We start from the raw sequence: 19,455 nt of genomic DNA on the forward strand, positions 1-19,455 counted from the left end.
TGTCTGCAAGGAGCTGGGGACCCCTGTGGACTGGGGTGGCGGACAGGAGCTGGTCTGTATGGGGAGCCAATTTTTAAACCACCTCCCCTCGCAGGATGGCAGGGGGCTCCCCAGCAGTGGGTCTGGGAGCTGGGAGCACACTGGTGGCCGGCCCCGGTAACCATGTAATTGCTAAAAATAGTTGTGGCCACACAATTACTAAATTAAACGATATCCAACATCCCTATTTCCTATGGAGCACTAAATGGTGATCTGAGAAGTAGCAATTACTGATCACTCCCTGCCAACTTGACTAAGGTAACAATCCTCTGCCCCTGAAACTGTCTTCTTTCTGCCCCTCCAGATCTTGTCATCAATTTAACTAACCTACAGATCTGGTACCAAAGCAAGGAAGTTACTGCTTTGGAACTTTGTTTAATTCAACATAATTCTCATAAAAATCTAAGTCCAAAAGCAACAATCTTTAGAACAATTTTCATTGAGCTGTGAGAAATAGCTCACCACATTCAGGGAAAATAATCCCCACAAAGAAAACAAAAATAGGGTGAAAACTTGCTTCAAACCATTAACCGGGATCCTGGGATGTATCTAGACTCTGACCACACATTGCTTTCCCCGCAGTTGGTAGTGCGCCTCTTACACTGGAAACAGCGTCGGTATCTCTCACACTGGTCTAGTAGCATGAGCTTGTTCCCAGCACTAAAGTTAAAGAGAAACATGCTGAATGTTATTGACTGAGGAAAAATAAAGAAATAAGCTGCACCAGCTCAGCCCCAGCCCCACTGCAGTCAATAGGAACTATACCTGCTAATACCAGCAGTGCAAGTGGTTCTGTGGCTGGGTCATGGATCACACAGAGCCCTCCTTGTACAGTTGTAAGGTAAAGTTTGCAGCTATTCATATGGGGACTGAGAAAAGCAGCATCTGGGCCTTTCAACTGAAGTAAGCCAGTGCAGAAAGCATCAGTGCAGTACACAGCTGTCTGCTGCCAGCCTCTTTGGCATGGGAGATGTTATGAGAGGAAGACCAAACCAAACTGGACTTTGGAGCAACCTTTTGGTAAATCTAGGGACTCAATCCACCTGTGGCATATATTACCAATGTCAGGGTGCCCAAGAGATGCCTCTTTGTGTGTAAGGAGTGTCTGATCAGCGGCTCTGATAGGTAGCTCCCAACATACAAGGCAGAGCAGAGTGGTTTTGTCCCACAAGAGGTGGCAGTAGGAGACTCGTTAACTCCAAGACACCTTTGAAACCATATATACATCACCTATGGGCTATTGCAAATCACAAAACAGCTGATGGGCTTAGTTTTTGTCAGTCTTTTTCAAATGAAGATTGATGGCTCTGTCAGAAGGCCTTTAAAACAGACCCTAGTAAACACAGGGGTCCCTTGATGCACTAGACATGCAGCTAAAGGTACCATTCTCTCTGTACTGTCTCGGAAGGATAGCAGTGTCCAGCCATGTCAGCGATCTGACTGGCTCTATGATGCTAAGTGCTTCATAATGTGGCATTAAGACACTCCCCTTGGGCAGTGGTAATGGAGCACTAAAACATAATGTAATGTGCCTTGATACTCCTTTAATTATACTCTTTATGCTATTATTTATTTTTCAGAAAATCTTTATAGATCCACCTTGTTTGGTCTATTATGCAGCAAAGATTCCCACTTCTGCAAAACCAGAGCAGACAGGTGAGATGCTAGGGACAGAACCCATAGCTATCAAAGGGTACATCTGCACAGTAGCACATAGCTCGTAATAAGCTACACAATTTGAGCTATGCAAATTGCATAGCTTATTTCAAGATAGTGCCAAATTCCAATATAGGCTGTCTAAACAGCACTAATTTCGAAATAGAGTGGCTATTCCGATGAGTCCCTTAATTCTTGTGCAATGAGGTTTACGGGATATCATAATAACAAGCCTGTTATTTTGAATGTATTTTGAAATAACGGGCTTGCTGTTAAGACACGCAGAACATTAAGACACGCAGCACCACTGTGCATACGTATCCAAAGTGCCCAGGTATCATGCGAGGATTTTAGCTGTAAGCAGTCTTGCACAGATGTTACTTAAGGTGTAACCTGAAGACAACGGCTGTGTCTAGACTGGCCAGTTTTTCCGGAAAATCAGCCGCTTTTCCAGAAAAACTTGCCAGCTGTCTACACTGGCCGCTTGAATTTCCGCAAAAGCACTGACTTCCTGCTGTAAGAAATCAGTGCTTTTTGCGGAAATACTATGCTGCTCCCGTTCGGGCAAAAGTCTTTTTCCGAAAGACTTTTGCGCAAAAGGGCCAGTGTAGACGGCAGAGATTTCTTTTCCGCAAAAAAGCCCCGATCACGAAAATGGTGATCGGGGTTTTTTACAGAAAAGTGTCCATGGCCAATCTAGACGCGCTATTCCGAAAATGCTTTTAACGGAAAACTTTTCCGTTAAAAGCACTTCCGGAAAATCATGCCAGTCTAGACGTAGCCAATGTGTTTAACACGGGTAACATAGAAAGCATAAGCTGACAGCATGTATTCTAGGCCATACATTTTACCTCCAAGGCTTTGGTGTTGATATACAGGATGAAAAAGTCCCAGCTTTGCTGTCAAAGCCCTGGGTGAGTTTTCAGGACTGACAGTTTGAAATAACAGTTTTATTGAGCAAATGGAATCCAGAAATCAGGGAGAAAGAGAGAATACAGACCAACTTGCATTGAAAAGAATTGCACTTTCAAACTCAATTATTTTGGCCTGGCTAGCCTTCCACTGTCATCACCTGCTTTCTTGCCTTCCAGCCCAACACAAAAACAGACAATATAAAATGTCACTATAAACCCACCACAGGACTCTTGGAAGTGAAGAACGTTTGTCAAACTGAAAGAATGTCAATAGACAATGTGTGACAGCTGAGAATGCATGTAAATGTTATTTTCTTGCCCCAAGTCCAAATGGCAGTGACTTGGGAGATGGGGGAGTTCCACCTTCCTCTGCAGGCTAGGTCACTGCCAGCATTAACTGGGTATGTCACATTTAATCAAATCCCTGCCATTGTAGGGGGTCTAGGGCACTGGTGCATCTCTGTTCCCCTTTTTTTTCTGTCTATGGCCACATAACAGTACAGTCTGCTGTAGGATGTAATACTTTGGTCTGATTTTGGTTTGCTGGGTGTTAGTGTGTGGGTGCAGGGTGGTATTACATAAGAACAGCCATACTGCATCCATCTAGACCAGTATCCTGTCTTCTGACAATGGCCAATGCCAGGTGCCCCAGAGGGAATAGACAGAGCAAGCAATCCTCAAATGATCCATCCCCTGCTGACCATTCCCAGCTTCGGGGGCTTGAGACACATGGGAGGTTTGACTAGATCAGGCCTGGGCAAAATATGGCCCATGGAGGCAGTGGGGAGCCCCAGGAAGGCTCCCCTACTTGCCCTACAGCCCCACATACTACTCAGAAACATGTCTTCAGGGTGTTTTCTCTTTATGATTCCAGACAGGAGGGGAGAAGATTCAGATGCTGGTCCCGCTCCCAGCATAATCCCATTGGCTGGTTTCTGGACAGAAATTGGCCAATGAGAGTTGCCTGTTTGAATAACAGGTAGTCACAAAGCACAACCCTTCTGCTCAGTTACTCACTCAAGCACATGACTGAGCAGGCAGAAACATTTTAAGCTCTGCAGGCAAGCAGGCAGGCTGGTTTGGCTGCTGGATGGTAAGTCCCCTGGCCAGAACCTGCCTCTGTAACCCAAGTCCCTCCCTTCCACAATCCTCTGCCCCCTACTCCTATCCTGCTACTCCACATGCACCCTTACCCCCTCTCAGATCTGGCACCCAAATTTCCTGCCTGAGATCACAATCCCCTCCTACTCTAGGTCACACCACAAAACCCTGCACCTCAGTTCCCTGCCCTAGGTTGCAACTGTCTCCTTCACCCAAACTCCCTTCCAGACTCCATTATCCTTCTTGTATCCGAATCCTTTACCCCAAGCTCCCTTCTGCACCCAATCTCCATCCTAGACTCTGCATTTCCTTCATTAATATCATGGAAGAGTGCAGTCCTTGACCACTTTCCAAAACCTTGGACTGGTCCCCCCCCATCAAAAATTATTGCCCACCCCTGGACTAGATGGTTTTGTGACCCACCTCTGTCCTTAAACTCTATCCCTGTGGACCTAGTTGTATCTCTAGGAACCTGAATACCCTTTAGAAATCTGGTCCTTACATCCATTAGCTTGGAAATAATACTGGACTCAAACTTCTTACATGGTCCAGCTACTAATGCGGGACAAAGGCCTGTACTGAGTTAATATGGTTTTGCTTCAAACCCATTCTAGCATGAAGCAGCACTGAGATCGGTTATGAGGTTGCCACTTCCCCGTGCACTGAAAGCAAAGCACTGCAGCAGGTGTGACTAGTGAAAGGAGAGGCACTGTTGCAAGGCAGCAAAAATGGGAAAAAAAGATGGGAAAGCTTCTCAGTGTTTTGGGGATCTTACCGCTCAAACAGCTTCTCTTCAGCTTCCCGCAGCCTTTTCATTCCAACGCTCTTCTGCCAGTCATCCTGCATTGCTAAATTCATCTGGAATATTTTCTCAAACTGAGATCCTCTATCTGCAATCCACCTGAAACATTTTTTAAAAAGTCCCTCCTGTAATTCATGGACGCATCTACCTTCTACTCCCCAACTCTGGGACCTCATTTTTTACAGGATCATTTGAGGTTTACAGGATCTTTTGAAAAAGGCTTCTATTTTCAAAAGAACTGTGTCCAGACTGGTTTCACTTTCGAAATAGCGCTTTTTCGAAAGAGCGCCATGATGCAAATATGCAAATGATGTGCAGGAAATTCAAATCCAAGCTTCATTTGCAATTTTGAAGTGTCTAATTTACATCCTTCTGTCGAAAGAGGGATGTAGCCTAGACACACCCTCAGTTAGTTTGTCCTGAGGTTTTTGTAGCCGCAGCCCCAGCATGGTGGGCTGTCTAACATGACTCCCTCTCCCTGCCAGCACAGAACTGTTGGAGGCTGTGACAAAGTTAATGACTTTCACATGGAGCCCACTACCTGAGCCAGAAACCCTATGGTGCTTAGAAACCCCACACCGCCTTAGGTAGAGCAGGCTGCTCTTGGCAGAGTGTATGAAAGCCTCCAGCTCCGCTGAGAAAAAAACCCCACAAATTCAGGCTCTTGTCTGAAATGTTCAGCCAGAAATAAGCCTAAGCCACAAAGTTCAGCTGTGAACTTGCATAGACTGAGTCAATCTCAGCAGAACGCTCCAAGTCTCCCCACTTAGACCTGATCCAGCAAAGCGCTTCAGCCAAGCTTAATTTTAACCATGCTTATAGTTCCCACTGAAGACAATAGGACTACGCATATGTTTAACTGTAAGCCTATGCCCAAGTGCTTTGCTAGACTGCAGTCTTAAAGAGGAGCAAATGCACCCTGCTGCCCCTTCCCAGAGCCTTGAGAGGCAATTTCATTTCTGCTGTTGAATTTTCTCAAGGCTTCACAGGAAATGGTGCACTGAATGGAGTTGCCCTGCTTACTCTCGCTTGGCTCTCTGCAGCATGTCGGCTTCTCTCCTCTGCTCCACCAGCTGATTGAGAATAGCCGTCCTCTTGCGCTCTGCCACTGAGTGCAGCTGATGCTTGTAGAACTCCTGGGCTCTCTGCCTTTTTTCTGCAAGCTTCTCATTGGTCATGTCACTCTTCCCAAAGATGAGGTCTGCTGAGTCAGGCTCGCAGACCGGCAACTGTATTGGCTTCAACTTTACCTGTGTTAGGTTGAGATGAAGATTTTTACCATGCATCTAATCTCACGTATGGCTCTGAAAACTTTGAATATCAGAAGCTACGGTTGTGAAAAAAAAACGATTAAATCAGATAATACACTTTCTCTATTCTCGGTGTAAATGTCACAATCCTAGAGGATTCTACCACTTCCCTTGCTTATTTTATAGGCTAATAGAGTTCAATGCCAGGAAGCACTGATTGGTATTTAAATCCATAATTTTCCTTTTAAAATTTCACCTTATAGAGGAGCCAGCATGATGTAGTAGATAAGGCATTGGACTGGGAGCCAGGACACCTGACCTGGTCTGTGACCTTCAGCAAACCTCTTCACCTCTCTGTGACTCTCCTTCCCCTCCTGCCTTCTGTGTGTTTCATCCATTTAGTCTGTTAGATCTTCAGGGCAGGGGCTGAATGCTGCCTAAGCTTTTAAAATCTAATGGCAATTTCAAGCAACATTTTTCAGAAAAATTCCATGATAACTTTGTATAGCTCAACTCAATCCAAACAGATTCCATAACTAGTCTGAGGGGAGGACAAGCTATTTTCTCTGCCAGCACACTGAAAACTCTGCCTTATTTTAGGTGTTACAAAGACTCACCATCTGGACAGCTTTAAAATACTGGCTGTAGTGCTAATTCTTAAAACTTCAGAGGACCTTATTACAATTTATAAGTTTTTTAATGTGTCACCTTCGGATATGATTTATTTCCACTCTTCTTCACAACTTTCTGAGACGCATCCCAGTTTTTAAAGACACAAAACTTAGCCACATAATAGTTCAGAAAGTTATGAAACATGGGATTTTGTTTTGTTTTGTTTTAAAAACTTTGTCTAAGTTACACTATGAAGTCAGTGGACTTGGCCTGCTGAGAAACTCACACTTAATTATTAATCACAAATGTTTACCTGTGTATCCAAGGCTCTCTTATAACACTGCATTTCTTCCATCTTTCCCTTAAGATATTTCGCTCTTTGGGCAGCTAGCCTAGAAAGAAAAATACAAAATAATCTCAAGAGTTTAACTGAAATGGTACTTCTAAGACATAAGCATGCAGGACTCATCCAGGCAAGTCCTGTAAAATACAGGTTTATCAATAGTACGTCTTAGTCCATAACTTTTAGCTACCAGCTACAGCACATGATTCTCTCTCTTACCAAGATGATTCTGCTCCCTCTAAAATAAATAAATAAATAAAAATAGTACAAATAATAATGCTGAATTCCATTCTAGAGGAAGACATTCAGAATACTGAGCTTGAGCTGTGTGCGCGTCATCCTAGCTTACACACAATAATAGAGCAACAAGTCACTGGCCACATCAGATTATTATGATTATTATGATTTGCACTATGCTGATGCATACCTTGGAAGCTTGGATTCCCTAAAGTTAGCAGAAATAGAGTTCAGATCTCCTCATGCTCCAAAAACACAGTCAGTTCCTTCTATCTGATTCAAAGGAAGTCTCCAGTATCTACTGGCAGTATAGGATTTATGACAGTATAAGTATTCTGGTTCCATCTGGCAGAGGACAGTGATACCTTAGCCAGCTAGTTTCTTAAATCATTGTCCTTATGTTTGAAGAGGCAAAAAAAAAAAAAAGTTCACAAGGATGTGACAGGTTGAAACACAGAGGACCCCTTGAGACTGTCCCTGGTGTACTGATCATATCACTTATCTGCCCTTTCGGATGCCCCACCACCCTGCCCCATTGGGCCAGATGCTCTGGTCTCCCGCAGCAAAGGCACAGATTTGGGATAATAGCCCCCCAGCAGAGCAACACAGATACTTACAACGGCTCACCTCTGGAAGATTCAGCTACAGAGGCTTGACAGCACCCAGGATAACAGCCCCGAATAAGATCAACTGCAAATAAACCCATCTTACTCTATATAAAAGTTTTGCAGAGAAAACTCGTAAAATGTTTGCCTCTGTGACGGGGTGTGCAGGTGGGGTTAAGACCCTGCGGGAGGAGGAAGTCCCACCCCTTCACCGAGACTGGGCATGCTCCAAATGCTGGGGCAGCATAAAAGGCAGCAGAGCAGCTCAGTCTGGGCTGGCCAGCAAAGGGAAAAGACCTCCAGCCAGAACTCTGGAATTGCAACAGCCAGTGATCCAGACAGTAGGAACCAAAGTTCCAGGAGATTGCCACTATGCAGACACAGCGGAGCCTCAGGGAGAAGTGGCTACCGGGGAACTGGGAGACCCAGCTGCTACATGGGACCACACCTCAGTGGCACCAGTTGGAATCGACCCAGGAAAGGTGCAGGAACGGCCTCTCCTGCCCAGGTACACTTGGTATATTTCAGCCATATTCCCCACCAAGGGAGCGGTAGACCAATCTGCTGCTCACAGCGTCCTGAGTTGGAACTGAGTGGAGCAGGGCCAGCCCAGGTTCCCCTAATGGGGCTGCTAGCTGCCCACCCTACTGACTCTGGCCATTAGGCAACACTGCCACAAGGCAAGGGCTGCTTATAGACGCTGGCAACTAAGTCACCCGACCCTGAGACAAGGGCTGCTTATTGACTCATACTGCCCTGTGATCAGGGCTGCTTACGGACTCAGTGTTACCCTGACACAAGAGGATATTTACAGATTCTAGAGACAATCAACAACCCTGCAACCAAGTAGGTGGCGTCATCATCCTGGAATATTCTCACACCTGTGATGGGGTGTGTATACCCCACCACAGCCTCCTTTATCAATGATGCACAGCTGTTGCTCCCCATCAGGTTACAATTATTTACACTGGGTTTGATAAAAAAAACAAGTGTTTTTATTAAGTATAAGAAAGTAGGATTGAAGAGATTGCAAGTGAAAAGAGACAGATCAAAGAGACAGATTCACTCACATACAGGGATCAGTGATAGAGATGTAGCCGTGTTAGTCTGGGGTAGCTGAAGCAAAATGCAGGACAATGTAGCACTTTAAAGACTAACAAGATGGTTTATTAGATGATGAGCTTTCGTGGGCCAGACCCACTTCCTTTTTGATCTGAGGAAGTGGGTCTGGCCCACGAAAGCTCATCATCTAATAAACCATCTTGTTAGTCTTTAAAGTGCTACATTGTCCTGCATTTTGATACAGGGATCATTCACTCACAAAATAAAGCCTTTTCCGAAAGATCCCTTATCCCTCTTAAAATAAGGGATAAGTGATCTTTCAGAAAAGGCTTTATTTTCCAAAAGATCTGCATCTGGACTGGCGCTTTTTTCCGGCAAAGCTCCGTGCCGAAAAAAGCGGCAGCCATTTTTATGCTAATGAAGCGGGGGAGATTTAAATCCCCGCTTCCTTAGCGATTGCGATACGTCTAATTTGCATCCCTTTTACGAAAAAGGGATGCAATCTAGACGTAGCCAAAATGTCTCTATTAACTTGAATGGATTTACAGCAGCATAAGTAAAATCAGATATGGGATAGCAATGACACTAAACAAGACACACACGAACAGTCTTTACCCCATGAAGCCCCTTCTGTACCATACAAGAGTAATCCAAGTCATTCTGAAATCAGCAATCCCTATCTTTGTGCCATTTCATATAAGGCAGTAGTGGCTTCCCTTCATTCCCCATACTAACATTGTAGGCATGAATTGGTGAATGTAGATTTTTAAGGATATTTATGAGATGTTTTGTTGCTATATTTCAACATGTATCTCTTTGGCCTGTACTGTAGAATTGACCTATAATATCACAGAGACACGACTAGCTGGGTGGAATGATTCCAGGTTGCACTGGAGAGACACAAGAGGAATATTTTAAAATTGTATTTCTGATCACACTCTCCAAATCCAGAATTCAAAACAGAACCGGACAAAGGCTAGGTAACAATTTGTGCTAATACTTCTTTCATTGAAACATGCCTTTTTCGGGGTGCCAATGCTGTTTATGAATTCAGGTCAAATTCAGTGAACAGTTTTAGGGGGAAAAACAAAAGAAAAATCAGAAATGTTGGAATGGTTCGTTTCCAAATGTCATTTCAAATCGACATTCGACATAGTCCATTCAGCCCAAACACAATTTTTTCTGTTCTTTGTTTTGGCAGGAAAAAATGAAAAATTCAGTTTCTGCTGAATTATTCACTCAGCTCTAAACAGAACAGCTTTTATTACCATTGCTTCTGGGTCCTAACTCTAGTGCCAACAGCAAAAGAAGGGTAGAATGAATCTACTCCCACCAGTACCATACCCACCTCCTACGCTCAGCAGAGCTAGGAGCCAGACTTACTCTTCCGCAAGCTGCACTTGTTCCAACCGATCCATCAGCTCTCTGTCCTGCTTTAGTTTTACTTCCTTCTCCTTCTTCTCCTCCATTTGCTTCAACAAGTCTTGTGAATACTCATCTTGCTTGGCATAGGGAGGAGGGGTAGGCGACCGTTTAACAAAAACAAACGATTTCTGCAAGGAAAGAAAAACATGTTACATATCTGGTGGAAGAAACAAGGCTGAAGACAATACCATGAAAATATGGCATTATTTCCTTAAATGCAAACACTGGGAAATCATTTCAGGCAGAGATACATTAGCAGCATCCAGAGAAGGAGGGAATCCCATCAGAACCAGGAGAATCTCCCCATCGATCCTCCTGGATAGGTGGCAGAATATTGATAAAGGTCTCACTAATGTCCCCAAGCATCCCAATCACTATCACAGTTGTTATTACTGTGCTGTGATAGATAATCTTCACTTACATTACAGGAAAGAATAAAGGCTTCTATTACAGGAATTACTGGTGTATTCAGCAGGTCAAACAAAATGATGATAAAATCTGAACATAATACATTAATATTCTCCCTTGCTGAAAGTTTCCACATTGACAGGGTTTGTCTAATAATGCTTTGGGTTTCCACACCCCTGTGACCCAGTTTCTCATGTTTATTTCCTTCTTATGCTAATAGAAAGTCAACACACAGATTGGGCAGAAAGTTAGCAGGATGAGAATAATCTTTTTTGAAAGCTCTTACGTGAAATTCTGTGGATTTTTCATTCTTGTGGTTTCTCATTGCTTCAGCCACCCCCAGATTAAAGGCAGCATTTTTTTGGTTCTGTTCTCTGTTTGCTAAGAATTTCATCTATCATGGGAGGAAAATAAAATACATGCATTTTAAATGGAGGTGTCAACAGAAGTAATGTCACAGCAAAGACATCCTCCAGTAATTACATGTCTATTCTCAGGACACCCAATTTAAGTTCTTCCTTTTATCATGAAATGCATCATTCTGCCCATTAAAGGCCTGATCCCCAGCCCATTGATGTCAATGGGAAAATTCCTATAGACTTCAATGAGTTTTGAATCAAGTCCTAATAGTTTAGATCAGCCGTGGCCAACCCGCAGCTCGCGAGCCATATGTGGCTCTTGCCCCCCAAAAGTGTGGCTCGCAAAACCGCGCCTGCACCACCACCCCCAGCTTCCACTCCCTGCCATCTCCCCTCCTCCCCCACCCCCAGCTTCCCTGTGCTTACTGGGTCGGAGCTGTGGGGTTTTACAAAATGGCGCCTAAGATGGCAGGCATCTTAAAGAGGCAGCCTCCTATTTTTAATTTTTTCTTTTTTAATTTTTTTGTTTTTGCTCGACAGTTCTGTTCTGGAGGGGATTTTTTGTCTTGACAACTCTGGTGTGGCTCTTCACATTTTTTCTGCTGCTGTTTTGGCTCTCTTTGTTAAATGGGTTAGCCACCCCTGGTTTAGATCCTACTATTATTTACTGCACTTTTAAAAGATTAGATTAACAAAAAATGAGAATATAGTTGATAACATTTTAATACTTTCTAAAACTAATCACTATTTATAGTGTATAATGATAATACCACTTAGCTCTCTATAGTGTATTTCATCCCATAGACCTAAAACTGCTTTACAAAGGGAGTGTCATCATCTTCCTGTTACCAAGTCAGTGACAAAGCTGGGACCGGACCCATGTCTCCTGACCTCTAGAGCCCTATTTACTAGGCTACATTGAGGACACAATTTTCTTCTCCTATTCACCTGGTAGATTTGTGTGATGACATTTTGCTCTATATTTGCAGAAATCATTTTATGTCTCTTTGAGAGCTCAGCATTCCCAATGCTTGTGGTTTTATAAGCAGTCTTGTGATAGTGGTTGTTCTTCTTAAATTCACACTCATAAAATAGTGTGATTAGGCAAGAATCTCTGCTCTCACTTTTTCTTTTTAAAAAAAGTTTGTAGCATCCTGGTTGCAGCGAAAAACTAGAAAATGTGACACAAAAGCCAGGAGTAAAAAAAGAACTAAATTTGTTAATTTGTATTATAAAATCTCATTTTTTAAAGTTTTGAACACTTGGGTGGCAAGACTTAATCTGCACTTGGTGACTGAAATAATTCTCAGTGCTGAAGACTTAGGCACAGTGCTTTTTGCACCATTTAAGCCAGCCTAGGCCAGTGAGTGGACCACATGAGTGGCCCTCCTTCATATCAGTGGGCTGCAAGATTGTTGTAACAAAGAGGATCTCCCGGGATAGTGAAGTTTTGCTAACTGCGCGTGCATATCTAGAATTTGCAAAGTGTGCCAGTTGAACCATAGCAGTGCTTTGAGTGCAGAGGGAGCACCCGGCTCTCACAGTCAATGTTATGCAATCAGCATGGATCTCACTTCATGTGCCCTTGCTTCATGTGTGTATCACGTTAGTAATACAAATAGAAAAAAACTATGTGGATAGAAACCAGCAGAATCTGGCAATCCTGCACATGGGCAATGGGCAGCAAAATGTCTTGTGAGACACTCATAGATTCCCAGTGGGCCACATTGGACCCATGGACCACAGGTTGCCCACCACTTATTTAAGCCCTCAGTCTGTGGACAAAAGCGATATACACAGACTTGTGTGGATCCACTGGAGCATACTTCACTCCCAGACCAAAGAATGTAAAGAACTGCTGTGCAGAGAGAATTCTGCTATAAGTCTTAAGAACTCTGGGCACAAAGATTTCTGATAAGCAAGATGTGAGAGTATCAGTTATTCCCATCAAGAGCCTGATAAATGCCTGCTGATTTCACTGGACTCTTTCCACTGAATTCAACCAACCCTTGGACCAAGTGCTTCATGTAGCAGGTCTCCTTTTATTTCCTCATTTTTTTTTATTGCATAGACAAGTATCTACATCAGTGGTGCTTAACTCATGAGCCATTTCCAACCCAATCAGCACATAGCTGCAGCCCATATGACACACTTAGGGCCATACAGGTTGTATATATACTGTGTGGATGTGACCTATATAGTATAACCCACACACCTAGTGGATGTGGTGTACTGTCCCATCTAGTGGCACTGACACCTCTTACAGAGAGAATAATGATTGTGGTCTACAGCCTTAGCTGAAAGCCAGTTCATGTGGTAGAGTCTCATACACCAAGCTCCAGATGTCCTGGGTTCCGTTTTGCCTGCCAGCAATACAATAGTGCATTCAGGGCCGCATATGCAGCCTACAACAGCAAGTAAGTTGAGAACCTGGCCCTATCAGATGGGGGGAAGGGGTGTCAGGAGGGCCATTTGGCCCTGGCCTCATATTTTAAAAGTTGTAATTCATTCTGATACTATAAATCGATTTTGCTTGAGCTGAGGGTGAGTTTAACCTTTAAATGAAGTGTTTATCTCTGCATAGGAGATTTTTGTATTTCTGTTTTTTCTTATTTGTCTTTGTATACAATAACCATATCAGGCTCAGCTGTAAGCTACCTCTTCGTCCAGTTTTAGATTCCCCTATTATCAGCTATTTTGTGATAATAAACTTTTAATTCTAGTTGTTTAATAAACTTTATAGCTAATCTGGCAATTGGCCTGTTTTCATATTCATAGTAATGCACCAGTGATTAGAGGAATTTAATAATGGGAACATATTAGCAGATGAAATTTCAAGACTTTGAAACAACACCATAAGGGCTATAGTAAATATCACCCTCAAATTGTTATTATATAATATTCATTGTCAACTATATACAATTAAAATTTTGTATAACTAATAGCCTTTAACAAATTGTGTGTTTACATAAGAACATAAGAATGGCCATACTGGGTCAGACCAAAAGTCCATCCAGCCCAGTATCCTGTCTGCCAACAGTGGCCAATGCCAGGTGTCCCAGAGGGAGTGAATCGAACAGGTAATTATCAAGTGATCTCTCTCCTGCCGTCCATCTCCACCCTCTGACAAACATAGGCGAGGGACACAATTCTTTACCCATACTAATGGACTTAACCTCCATGAATGTATCTAGTTCTCTTTTAAACCCTTTTATAGTCCTAAACTTCACAACCTCCTCAGGCAAAGAGTTCCACAGAATGACTATGCGCTGTGTGAAGAAGAACTTCCTTTTATTTGTTTTAAACCTGCTGCCCATTAATTTCATTTGGTGGCCCCTAGTTCTTATATAACTTTTCCTTATTCACTTTCTCCACACCATTCATGACTTTATAGACCTCTATCATATTTCCTCTCCCCCTTAGTCTCATGAAACGAGGCTTACAGGATCAGTCGGCAAAGGCTTCCCCAGCCAACAGATCCGCATCCTTTTTGGATTCCTTTGAGAGTTCAGAGAACTAAGGGTATGTCTACACTACAGAACTAATTCGAACTAAGCTAATTCGAATTAGTGCATCTAGACCTAAAAACTAATTCGAATGAGCATTTTGCTCATTCGAACTAGCATGTCCACATTGAGTGGACCCTGAACCGAAGTTAAGGCTGGCCGGAACCAGTGCCGGCAGGGCATCACGTTAGGACAGGCTAGCTAAGGGCTGTGCTTAAATGGACCCGACCCCGGACAGACAGTTCTCAGGGTTCCCCGCTTGCTTGTCTACCTCGATGAGGGACAGCAAAGCAGTCCTGTCTTGGAGTGCCCTGAGTGCCCACACTAAGCACATCACAGCACTCAGCCATCAGACCGGCTGCACTTGCCACAGGCTGCCATCCAGGGGGGTCAATCAGGGGACTGTCAGGATCCAGGAGGCCCTGCAGGAGAGCTTCCACCCCGAGGAGCCCGCAGAGCCACTCCAGTCCTCCCCATCGGGGACTCATGCCCCATTCCTCCCTCACCTCCTTCCACTTACCCCTCCCTAGCCCCCCTTCCTGATGTAAAAAATAAAGGACACGTGTGGTCAAAAATAGAAACTCTCTTTATTTAACAAAACTGGGGTGGGGATTAACCTCTGGGGAGACTGGGAAAAGGAGGTGGGAGAGGGGAGGGGGAAACCTGGGAGGAGGGAGCTGGAAGGGGGACTCCAGGGGAAAAAGGAGGAGGGGAAATATAAAACCATGGTACGCCATATCTTCAGTACTGTGTACAGATGTGGTCTCCTCACCTCAAAAAAGATATTTTGGCCTTGGAAAGGGATCAGAAAAGGGCAAATAAAATGATTAGGGGTTTGGAACAGGTCCCATATGAAGAGAGGCTAAAGAGACTGGGACTTTTCAGCTTAGAAAAGAGGAGACTGAGGGGGGATATGATAGAGGTATATAAAATCATGAATGGTGTGGAGAGGGTGAATAAAGAAAAATTCTTCATTAGTTCCCATAATATAAGGACTAGAGGACACCAATGAAATGAATGGACAGCAGGTTTAAAACTAATAAGTGAAAGTTCTTCTTCACACAGCACATAGTCAACCTGTGGAACTCCTTGCTGCAGGAGGCTGTGAAGGCTAGAACTAGAACAGAGTTTAAAGAGAAGTGAGAGAAAGTCATGGAGGTTGGGTCCATGGAGTGCTATTAGCCAGGGAGCAGAAATGGTGTCCCTGGCCTCTGTTTGTGGAAGGCTAGAGATGGATGGCACGAGACAAATGGCTTGGTCATTGTCTTCGGTCCATCCCCTCCGGGGTACCTGGTGCTGGCCTGTCAGCAGACAGGCTACTGGGCTAGATGGACCTTTGATCTGACCCAGTAGAGCCATTCTTATGTTCTAAGCTCAGGGCCCAGAGTCGGGGGGTCTCACTGGACCAACTTGATTTTCATGCAAACCTGCTCCTGGGTTCGCATGTGGCCTTTGGTGGCCAGTCTGGCAGCTATCCTGCCTAGACGGCCACATTCCTGTGCCTAGTACGGAGGTCGTGGATGTTGGAGGCCTCTCCCCAAACCTCAATTAGGTCCACGATCTCTGCACTAGACCAGGTGGGCGCCTGCCTCTTGCAGCCCCGGGCAGGCTCCTGGGAGCCGCCAGCCTGGTCCTGGGAAGAGGTGGAGGGCTGGGTGGTAGCGGGTGGCTGGCTCATGCCATGCCAGGTGCAGGGTCTGCTGGCTGGGTGCTGACAGGCTTGCAACTGGCACAAGCACTGTAGCCAGACCGTGCCCCTTTAAGGGCTCCGGGGCCAGGAGGGAGGCAGAAAAGTTTCCCTGGTTTGGCCCAGAGTGGCCACCAGGGCAACCTGGGAAGGGCTAGCCTCCAACTAGTTCGAATTAAGTGGCTACACAGCCCTTAATTCGAACTACTTAATTCGAACTAGGTGTTACTTCTCATAGAATGAGGTTTATCTAGTTCGAATTAAGCACTCTGGTTAAATTCAAACTAGCAGTTTGTATGTATAGCCCCTATTAAAGTTAATTCAAACTAATAGCTGTTAGTTCGAATTAACTTTGTAGTGTAGACATACCCTAAGTGATGAAGATCTATATTCAGTGGCTGAATAGTTTCAATGAAATTTGAAGAGATCTCTGTGATGAGATCATCTTCCTGAAATGTATACATTCTACCAACTTTAAATTGGACTGCGAGCCAAAACAACTGCTTCAAGAAATATTGGATCACAGCCTATTGACTGAATTTCCTAACATCACAATTGTATTACGTATTTTTGTCAGTCTCCCTGCATCAGTGGCTTCAAGCAAATGCACATTTTTAGGAATGCTTTTTTGTATTTGTTATGTGCAAACTTGCTTACAACTGAAGAAAAATCCCATTTTTGTGCAACATCACAGTTAATGTTAAACATTGCAAGCCCATTCAAATGCTCTTATCCCATTGTAGAACAATGATAGTTCTTTACTTGTTTTAGCATGTTGATTCACCTGAAGCCACTGACGCAGGGAGACTGACAAAAATTATTAAATTCCTCTAATAACTGATGCATTATTATGAATAGGAACACGGGCCAATTGCCAGATCAGATATACAATTTATTAAACAACTAGAATTAAAAGTTTATCATAATAAAAAAAGCTGATAATAGGTTAATCTAAAACTGGACAAAGAGGTAGCTTACAGCTGAGCCTGATATGTTATTGTATACGAAGACACATAAGAAAAAATAGGAATAGAAAAATCTCCTATGCAGACACAAACATCTCATTATAATAACAGGATTAATTACAACTTTCAAAATATGAGGCCCCTTTGTCTCCTGAGGCCTGGGCCAAATGGCCCTCTGCCATCTGCCTCCCCCTCTCTGCCCCATAAGGTCTGATGGAAACTCACAATTAAAGTTACATTTTTAATATATATCCTATAGGTATAATGACTTAATTGTTTATAAGTCTATGTCTCAAGTGTTCATTTTCATATATTCTTTTGGTTTTAGTATGATCCTGTGGATGAGAAGTTAGCTGGGGCTGGGCTGGGGCCCTAAACTCAAAGTGGCCCAGGCCTCTGTCATTCTCTTATAGAGCCTGTTGAAAACCATTAATCAATGGACACCTTTTCAACCAAGCTCTATGAAACATTCACAACTCAGCTCCCCTTTGTGTTAGAAATTCTTTTTCTGAGTGCTCCAGATTGCATGGAATACCTGCTGCTTATGAAGAGCCTCCTGGTCTTTCGCTGATTGGTATTGAGCCAATATCCTGTCATCATCCAACTCTTTCCTCCGTCTTTCTTCACTGAAGTACACTGGGATGTTCCTCTGAGCACGCTGCATACACAGATAGCACATTTCCTGGAAGCCCATAGAAATATAAAAGAATGTATTTTATCTCTTTTAACTTTTCACCCTTCTATTCATCTATAATGAACTTCCACAAGTATTCGAGAAAACCCAACCTTCCTATATGTGGTGTTTAAATTAAAATATGAAAGGAAAATTGATTTCTTCTTACTAAGAGCAACTAGAGGCACACTTCCTGGGGAGTGGCAAAGAACCTATTTTGAACACTAATTGGCCCCTAAATATGTACCGTATATTCCGGCGTACAAGACGACCTCTGAAGTTAAAAAACATCCCCCAAAAATCGGGGGTCGTCTTGTACGCCGGATGCCCCGCCGCCGGAGCCCCTCCGCGGCTTTGAAAGCCTCGGGGGAAGCCGGCGGCGGGGCATCCTAGGCGCGCATGGGCTGCCTGCCCGCCGGAGCCCCTCCGCGGCTTTGAAAGCCTCGGGGGAAGCCGGCGGGGGGGCATCCCAGGCGCGCATGGGCTGCCCCCCCGCCGGAGCCCCTCCGCGGCTTTGAAAGCCTCGGGGGAAGCCGGCGGTGGGGCATCCCAGGTGCGCATGGGCTGCCCGCCCGCCGGAGCCCCTCCGCGGCTTTGAAAGCCTCGGGGGAAGCCGGCGGCGGGGCATCCCAGGCGCGCATGGGCTGCCCCCTCTCCGGAGCCCCTCCGCGGCGGCGCGGAGGGGCTCCGGAGGGGGGGCAGCCCATGCGCGCCTGGGATGCCCCGCCGCCGGCTTCCCCCGAGGCTTTCAAAGCCGCGGAGGGGCTCCGGCGGGCGGGCAGCCCATGCGCGCCTGGGATGCCCCGCCGCCGGCTTCCCCCGAGGCTTTCAAAGCCGCGGAGGGGCTCCGGCGCGGGGGGGGGGAGCCCAGGCGCTCCTGGCGGCTTTGCTCCCGGTGCCTCTGGTCTGCTGGGGACCATCTCCAGCAGACCAGGGACACCGGGAGCAAAGGAGGCGGAGGGGCGCTGGGGTATAAGATGAAACCCTATCTTTTAATTAAAAAGATAGGGGGTCGTCTTATACGCCCAGTCGCCCTATACGCCGGAAAATACGGTAGGCACTTCTGAGAACTCTTAGCACAGCCGGATCTGGAATTGTCTGCCCATGGAAAAAATTACATGAATCCATCAGGAGACAGAAATGAAACTGACCAAAAAAACCCCCTCTCTCTTAGAGTTTGGCTACACTTGCAGCAACATGCAGGGTACATGCCAGAGTGAGAGAGAGGCTATATCCACACTGCAGTACATACCAACACACTGCAGTGAAAGGCTCTGGCTGCTCCCCAGTGGTGGAGCCTTTTCTCACTGCCTCCCCCTGCCAAAGCCTTTCGCTGCTGCTGGCCTCATTCACTGCAGCAGAGAGAGGCTCCAGCAGCAGGAAGGCAGTGGGACGTGACACTGCTACAAATAGACTCGTGGGAGGCATGGCAAGAGTGTGTAGCGAGCCACTCAGAGTATATACCATAGTGTTCTGGCATGTCTTTACTCGCCTAAGCCTTGTCTCACCATCTCCATTGCTACTTATACCTGTGCTGGCTGAGTGCACAGTGTTTGTGCTCTACTCACTGCCCCATGTGTAGATGTAGTTTTAGACTTTATAATTTCCAATTCAGAACAGGAAGCAGAATTTTTCTAAAAAAGCGGCAAGGAGTCCTGTGGCACCTTACAGACTAACTGAAGTGTTGGAGCATAAGCTTTCGTGGGCAAAGACCCACTTCGTCAGATGCACTAGAATTTTTCTAGTTCAGATTGACAGTCAAACATGGATACAACAAGCTCATAGAGTAGCCTGGTTTTATGTATAGTCAG

General features: G+C 44.9%; 1 protein-coding gene across 2 annotated transcripts in view; it reads right to left on the reverse strand.

The window, feature by feature from the left end:
- Positions 1 to 374: 374 nt before the first annotated feature.
- CCDC81 (coiled-coil domain containing 81) overlaps positions 375 to 19,455 on the reverse strand; it is a 44,026-nt gene continuing 24,945 nt past the window's right edge. For both annotated transcript variants that reach the window (XM_025182256.2, XM_006118366.4), the window contains 7 exons: positions 17,507 to 17,653; positions 10,741 to 10,848; positions 10,005 to 10,174; positions 6,688 to 6,766; positions 5,536 to 5,762; positions 4,486 to 4,611; positions 375 to 699 (listed from right to left, as the gene is read on the reverse strand). In XM_025182256.2, coding sequence (XP_025038041.2) covers positions 558 to 699; positions 4,486 to 4,611; positions 5,536 to 5,762; positions 6,688 to 6,766; positions 10,005 to 10,174; positions 10,741 to 10,848; positions 17,507 to 17,653 — 999 coding nt within the window. In that variant the 3' untranslated portion in view covers positions 375 to 557. The remainder of the gene's footprint in view (positions 700 to 4,485; positions 4,612 to 5,535; positions 5,763 to 6,687; positions 6,767 to 10,004; positions 10,175 to 10,740; positions 10,849 to 17,506; positions 17,654 to 19,455) is intronic.

This window comes from Pelodiscus sinensis, chromosome 1, assembly GCF_049634645.1.
Source record: "Pelodiscus sinensis isolate JC-2024 chromosome 1, ASM4963464v1, whole genome shotgun sequence".
NCBI classification, from domain to species: domain Eukaryota; kingdom Metazoa; phylum Chordata; order Testudines; family Trionychidae; genus Pelodiscus; species Pelodiscus sinensis.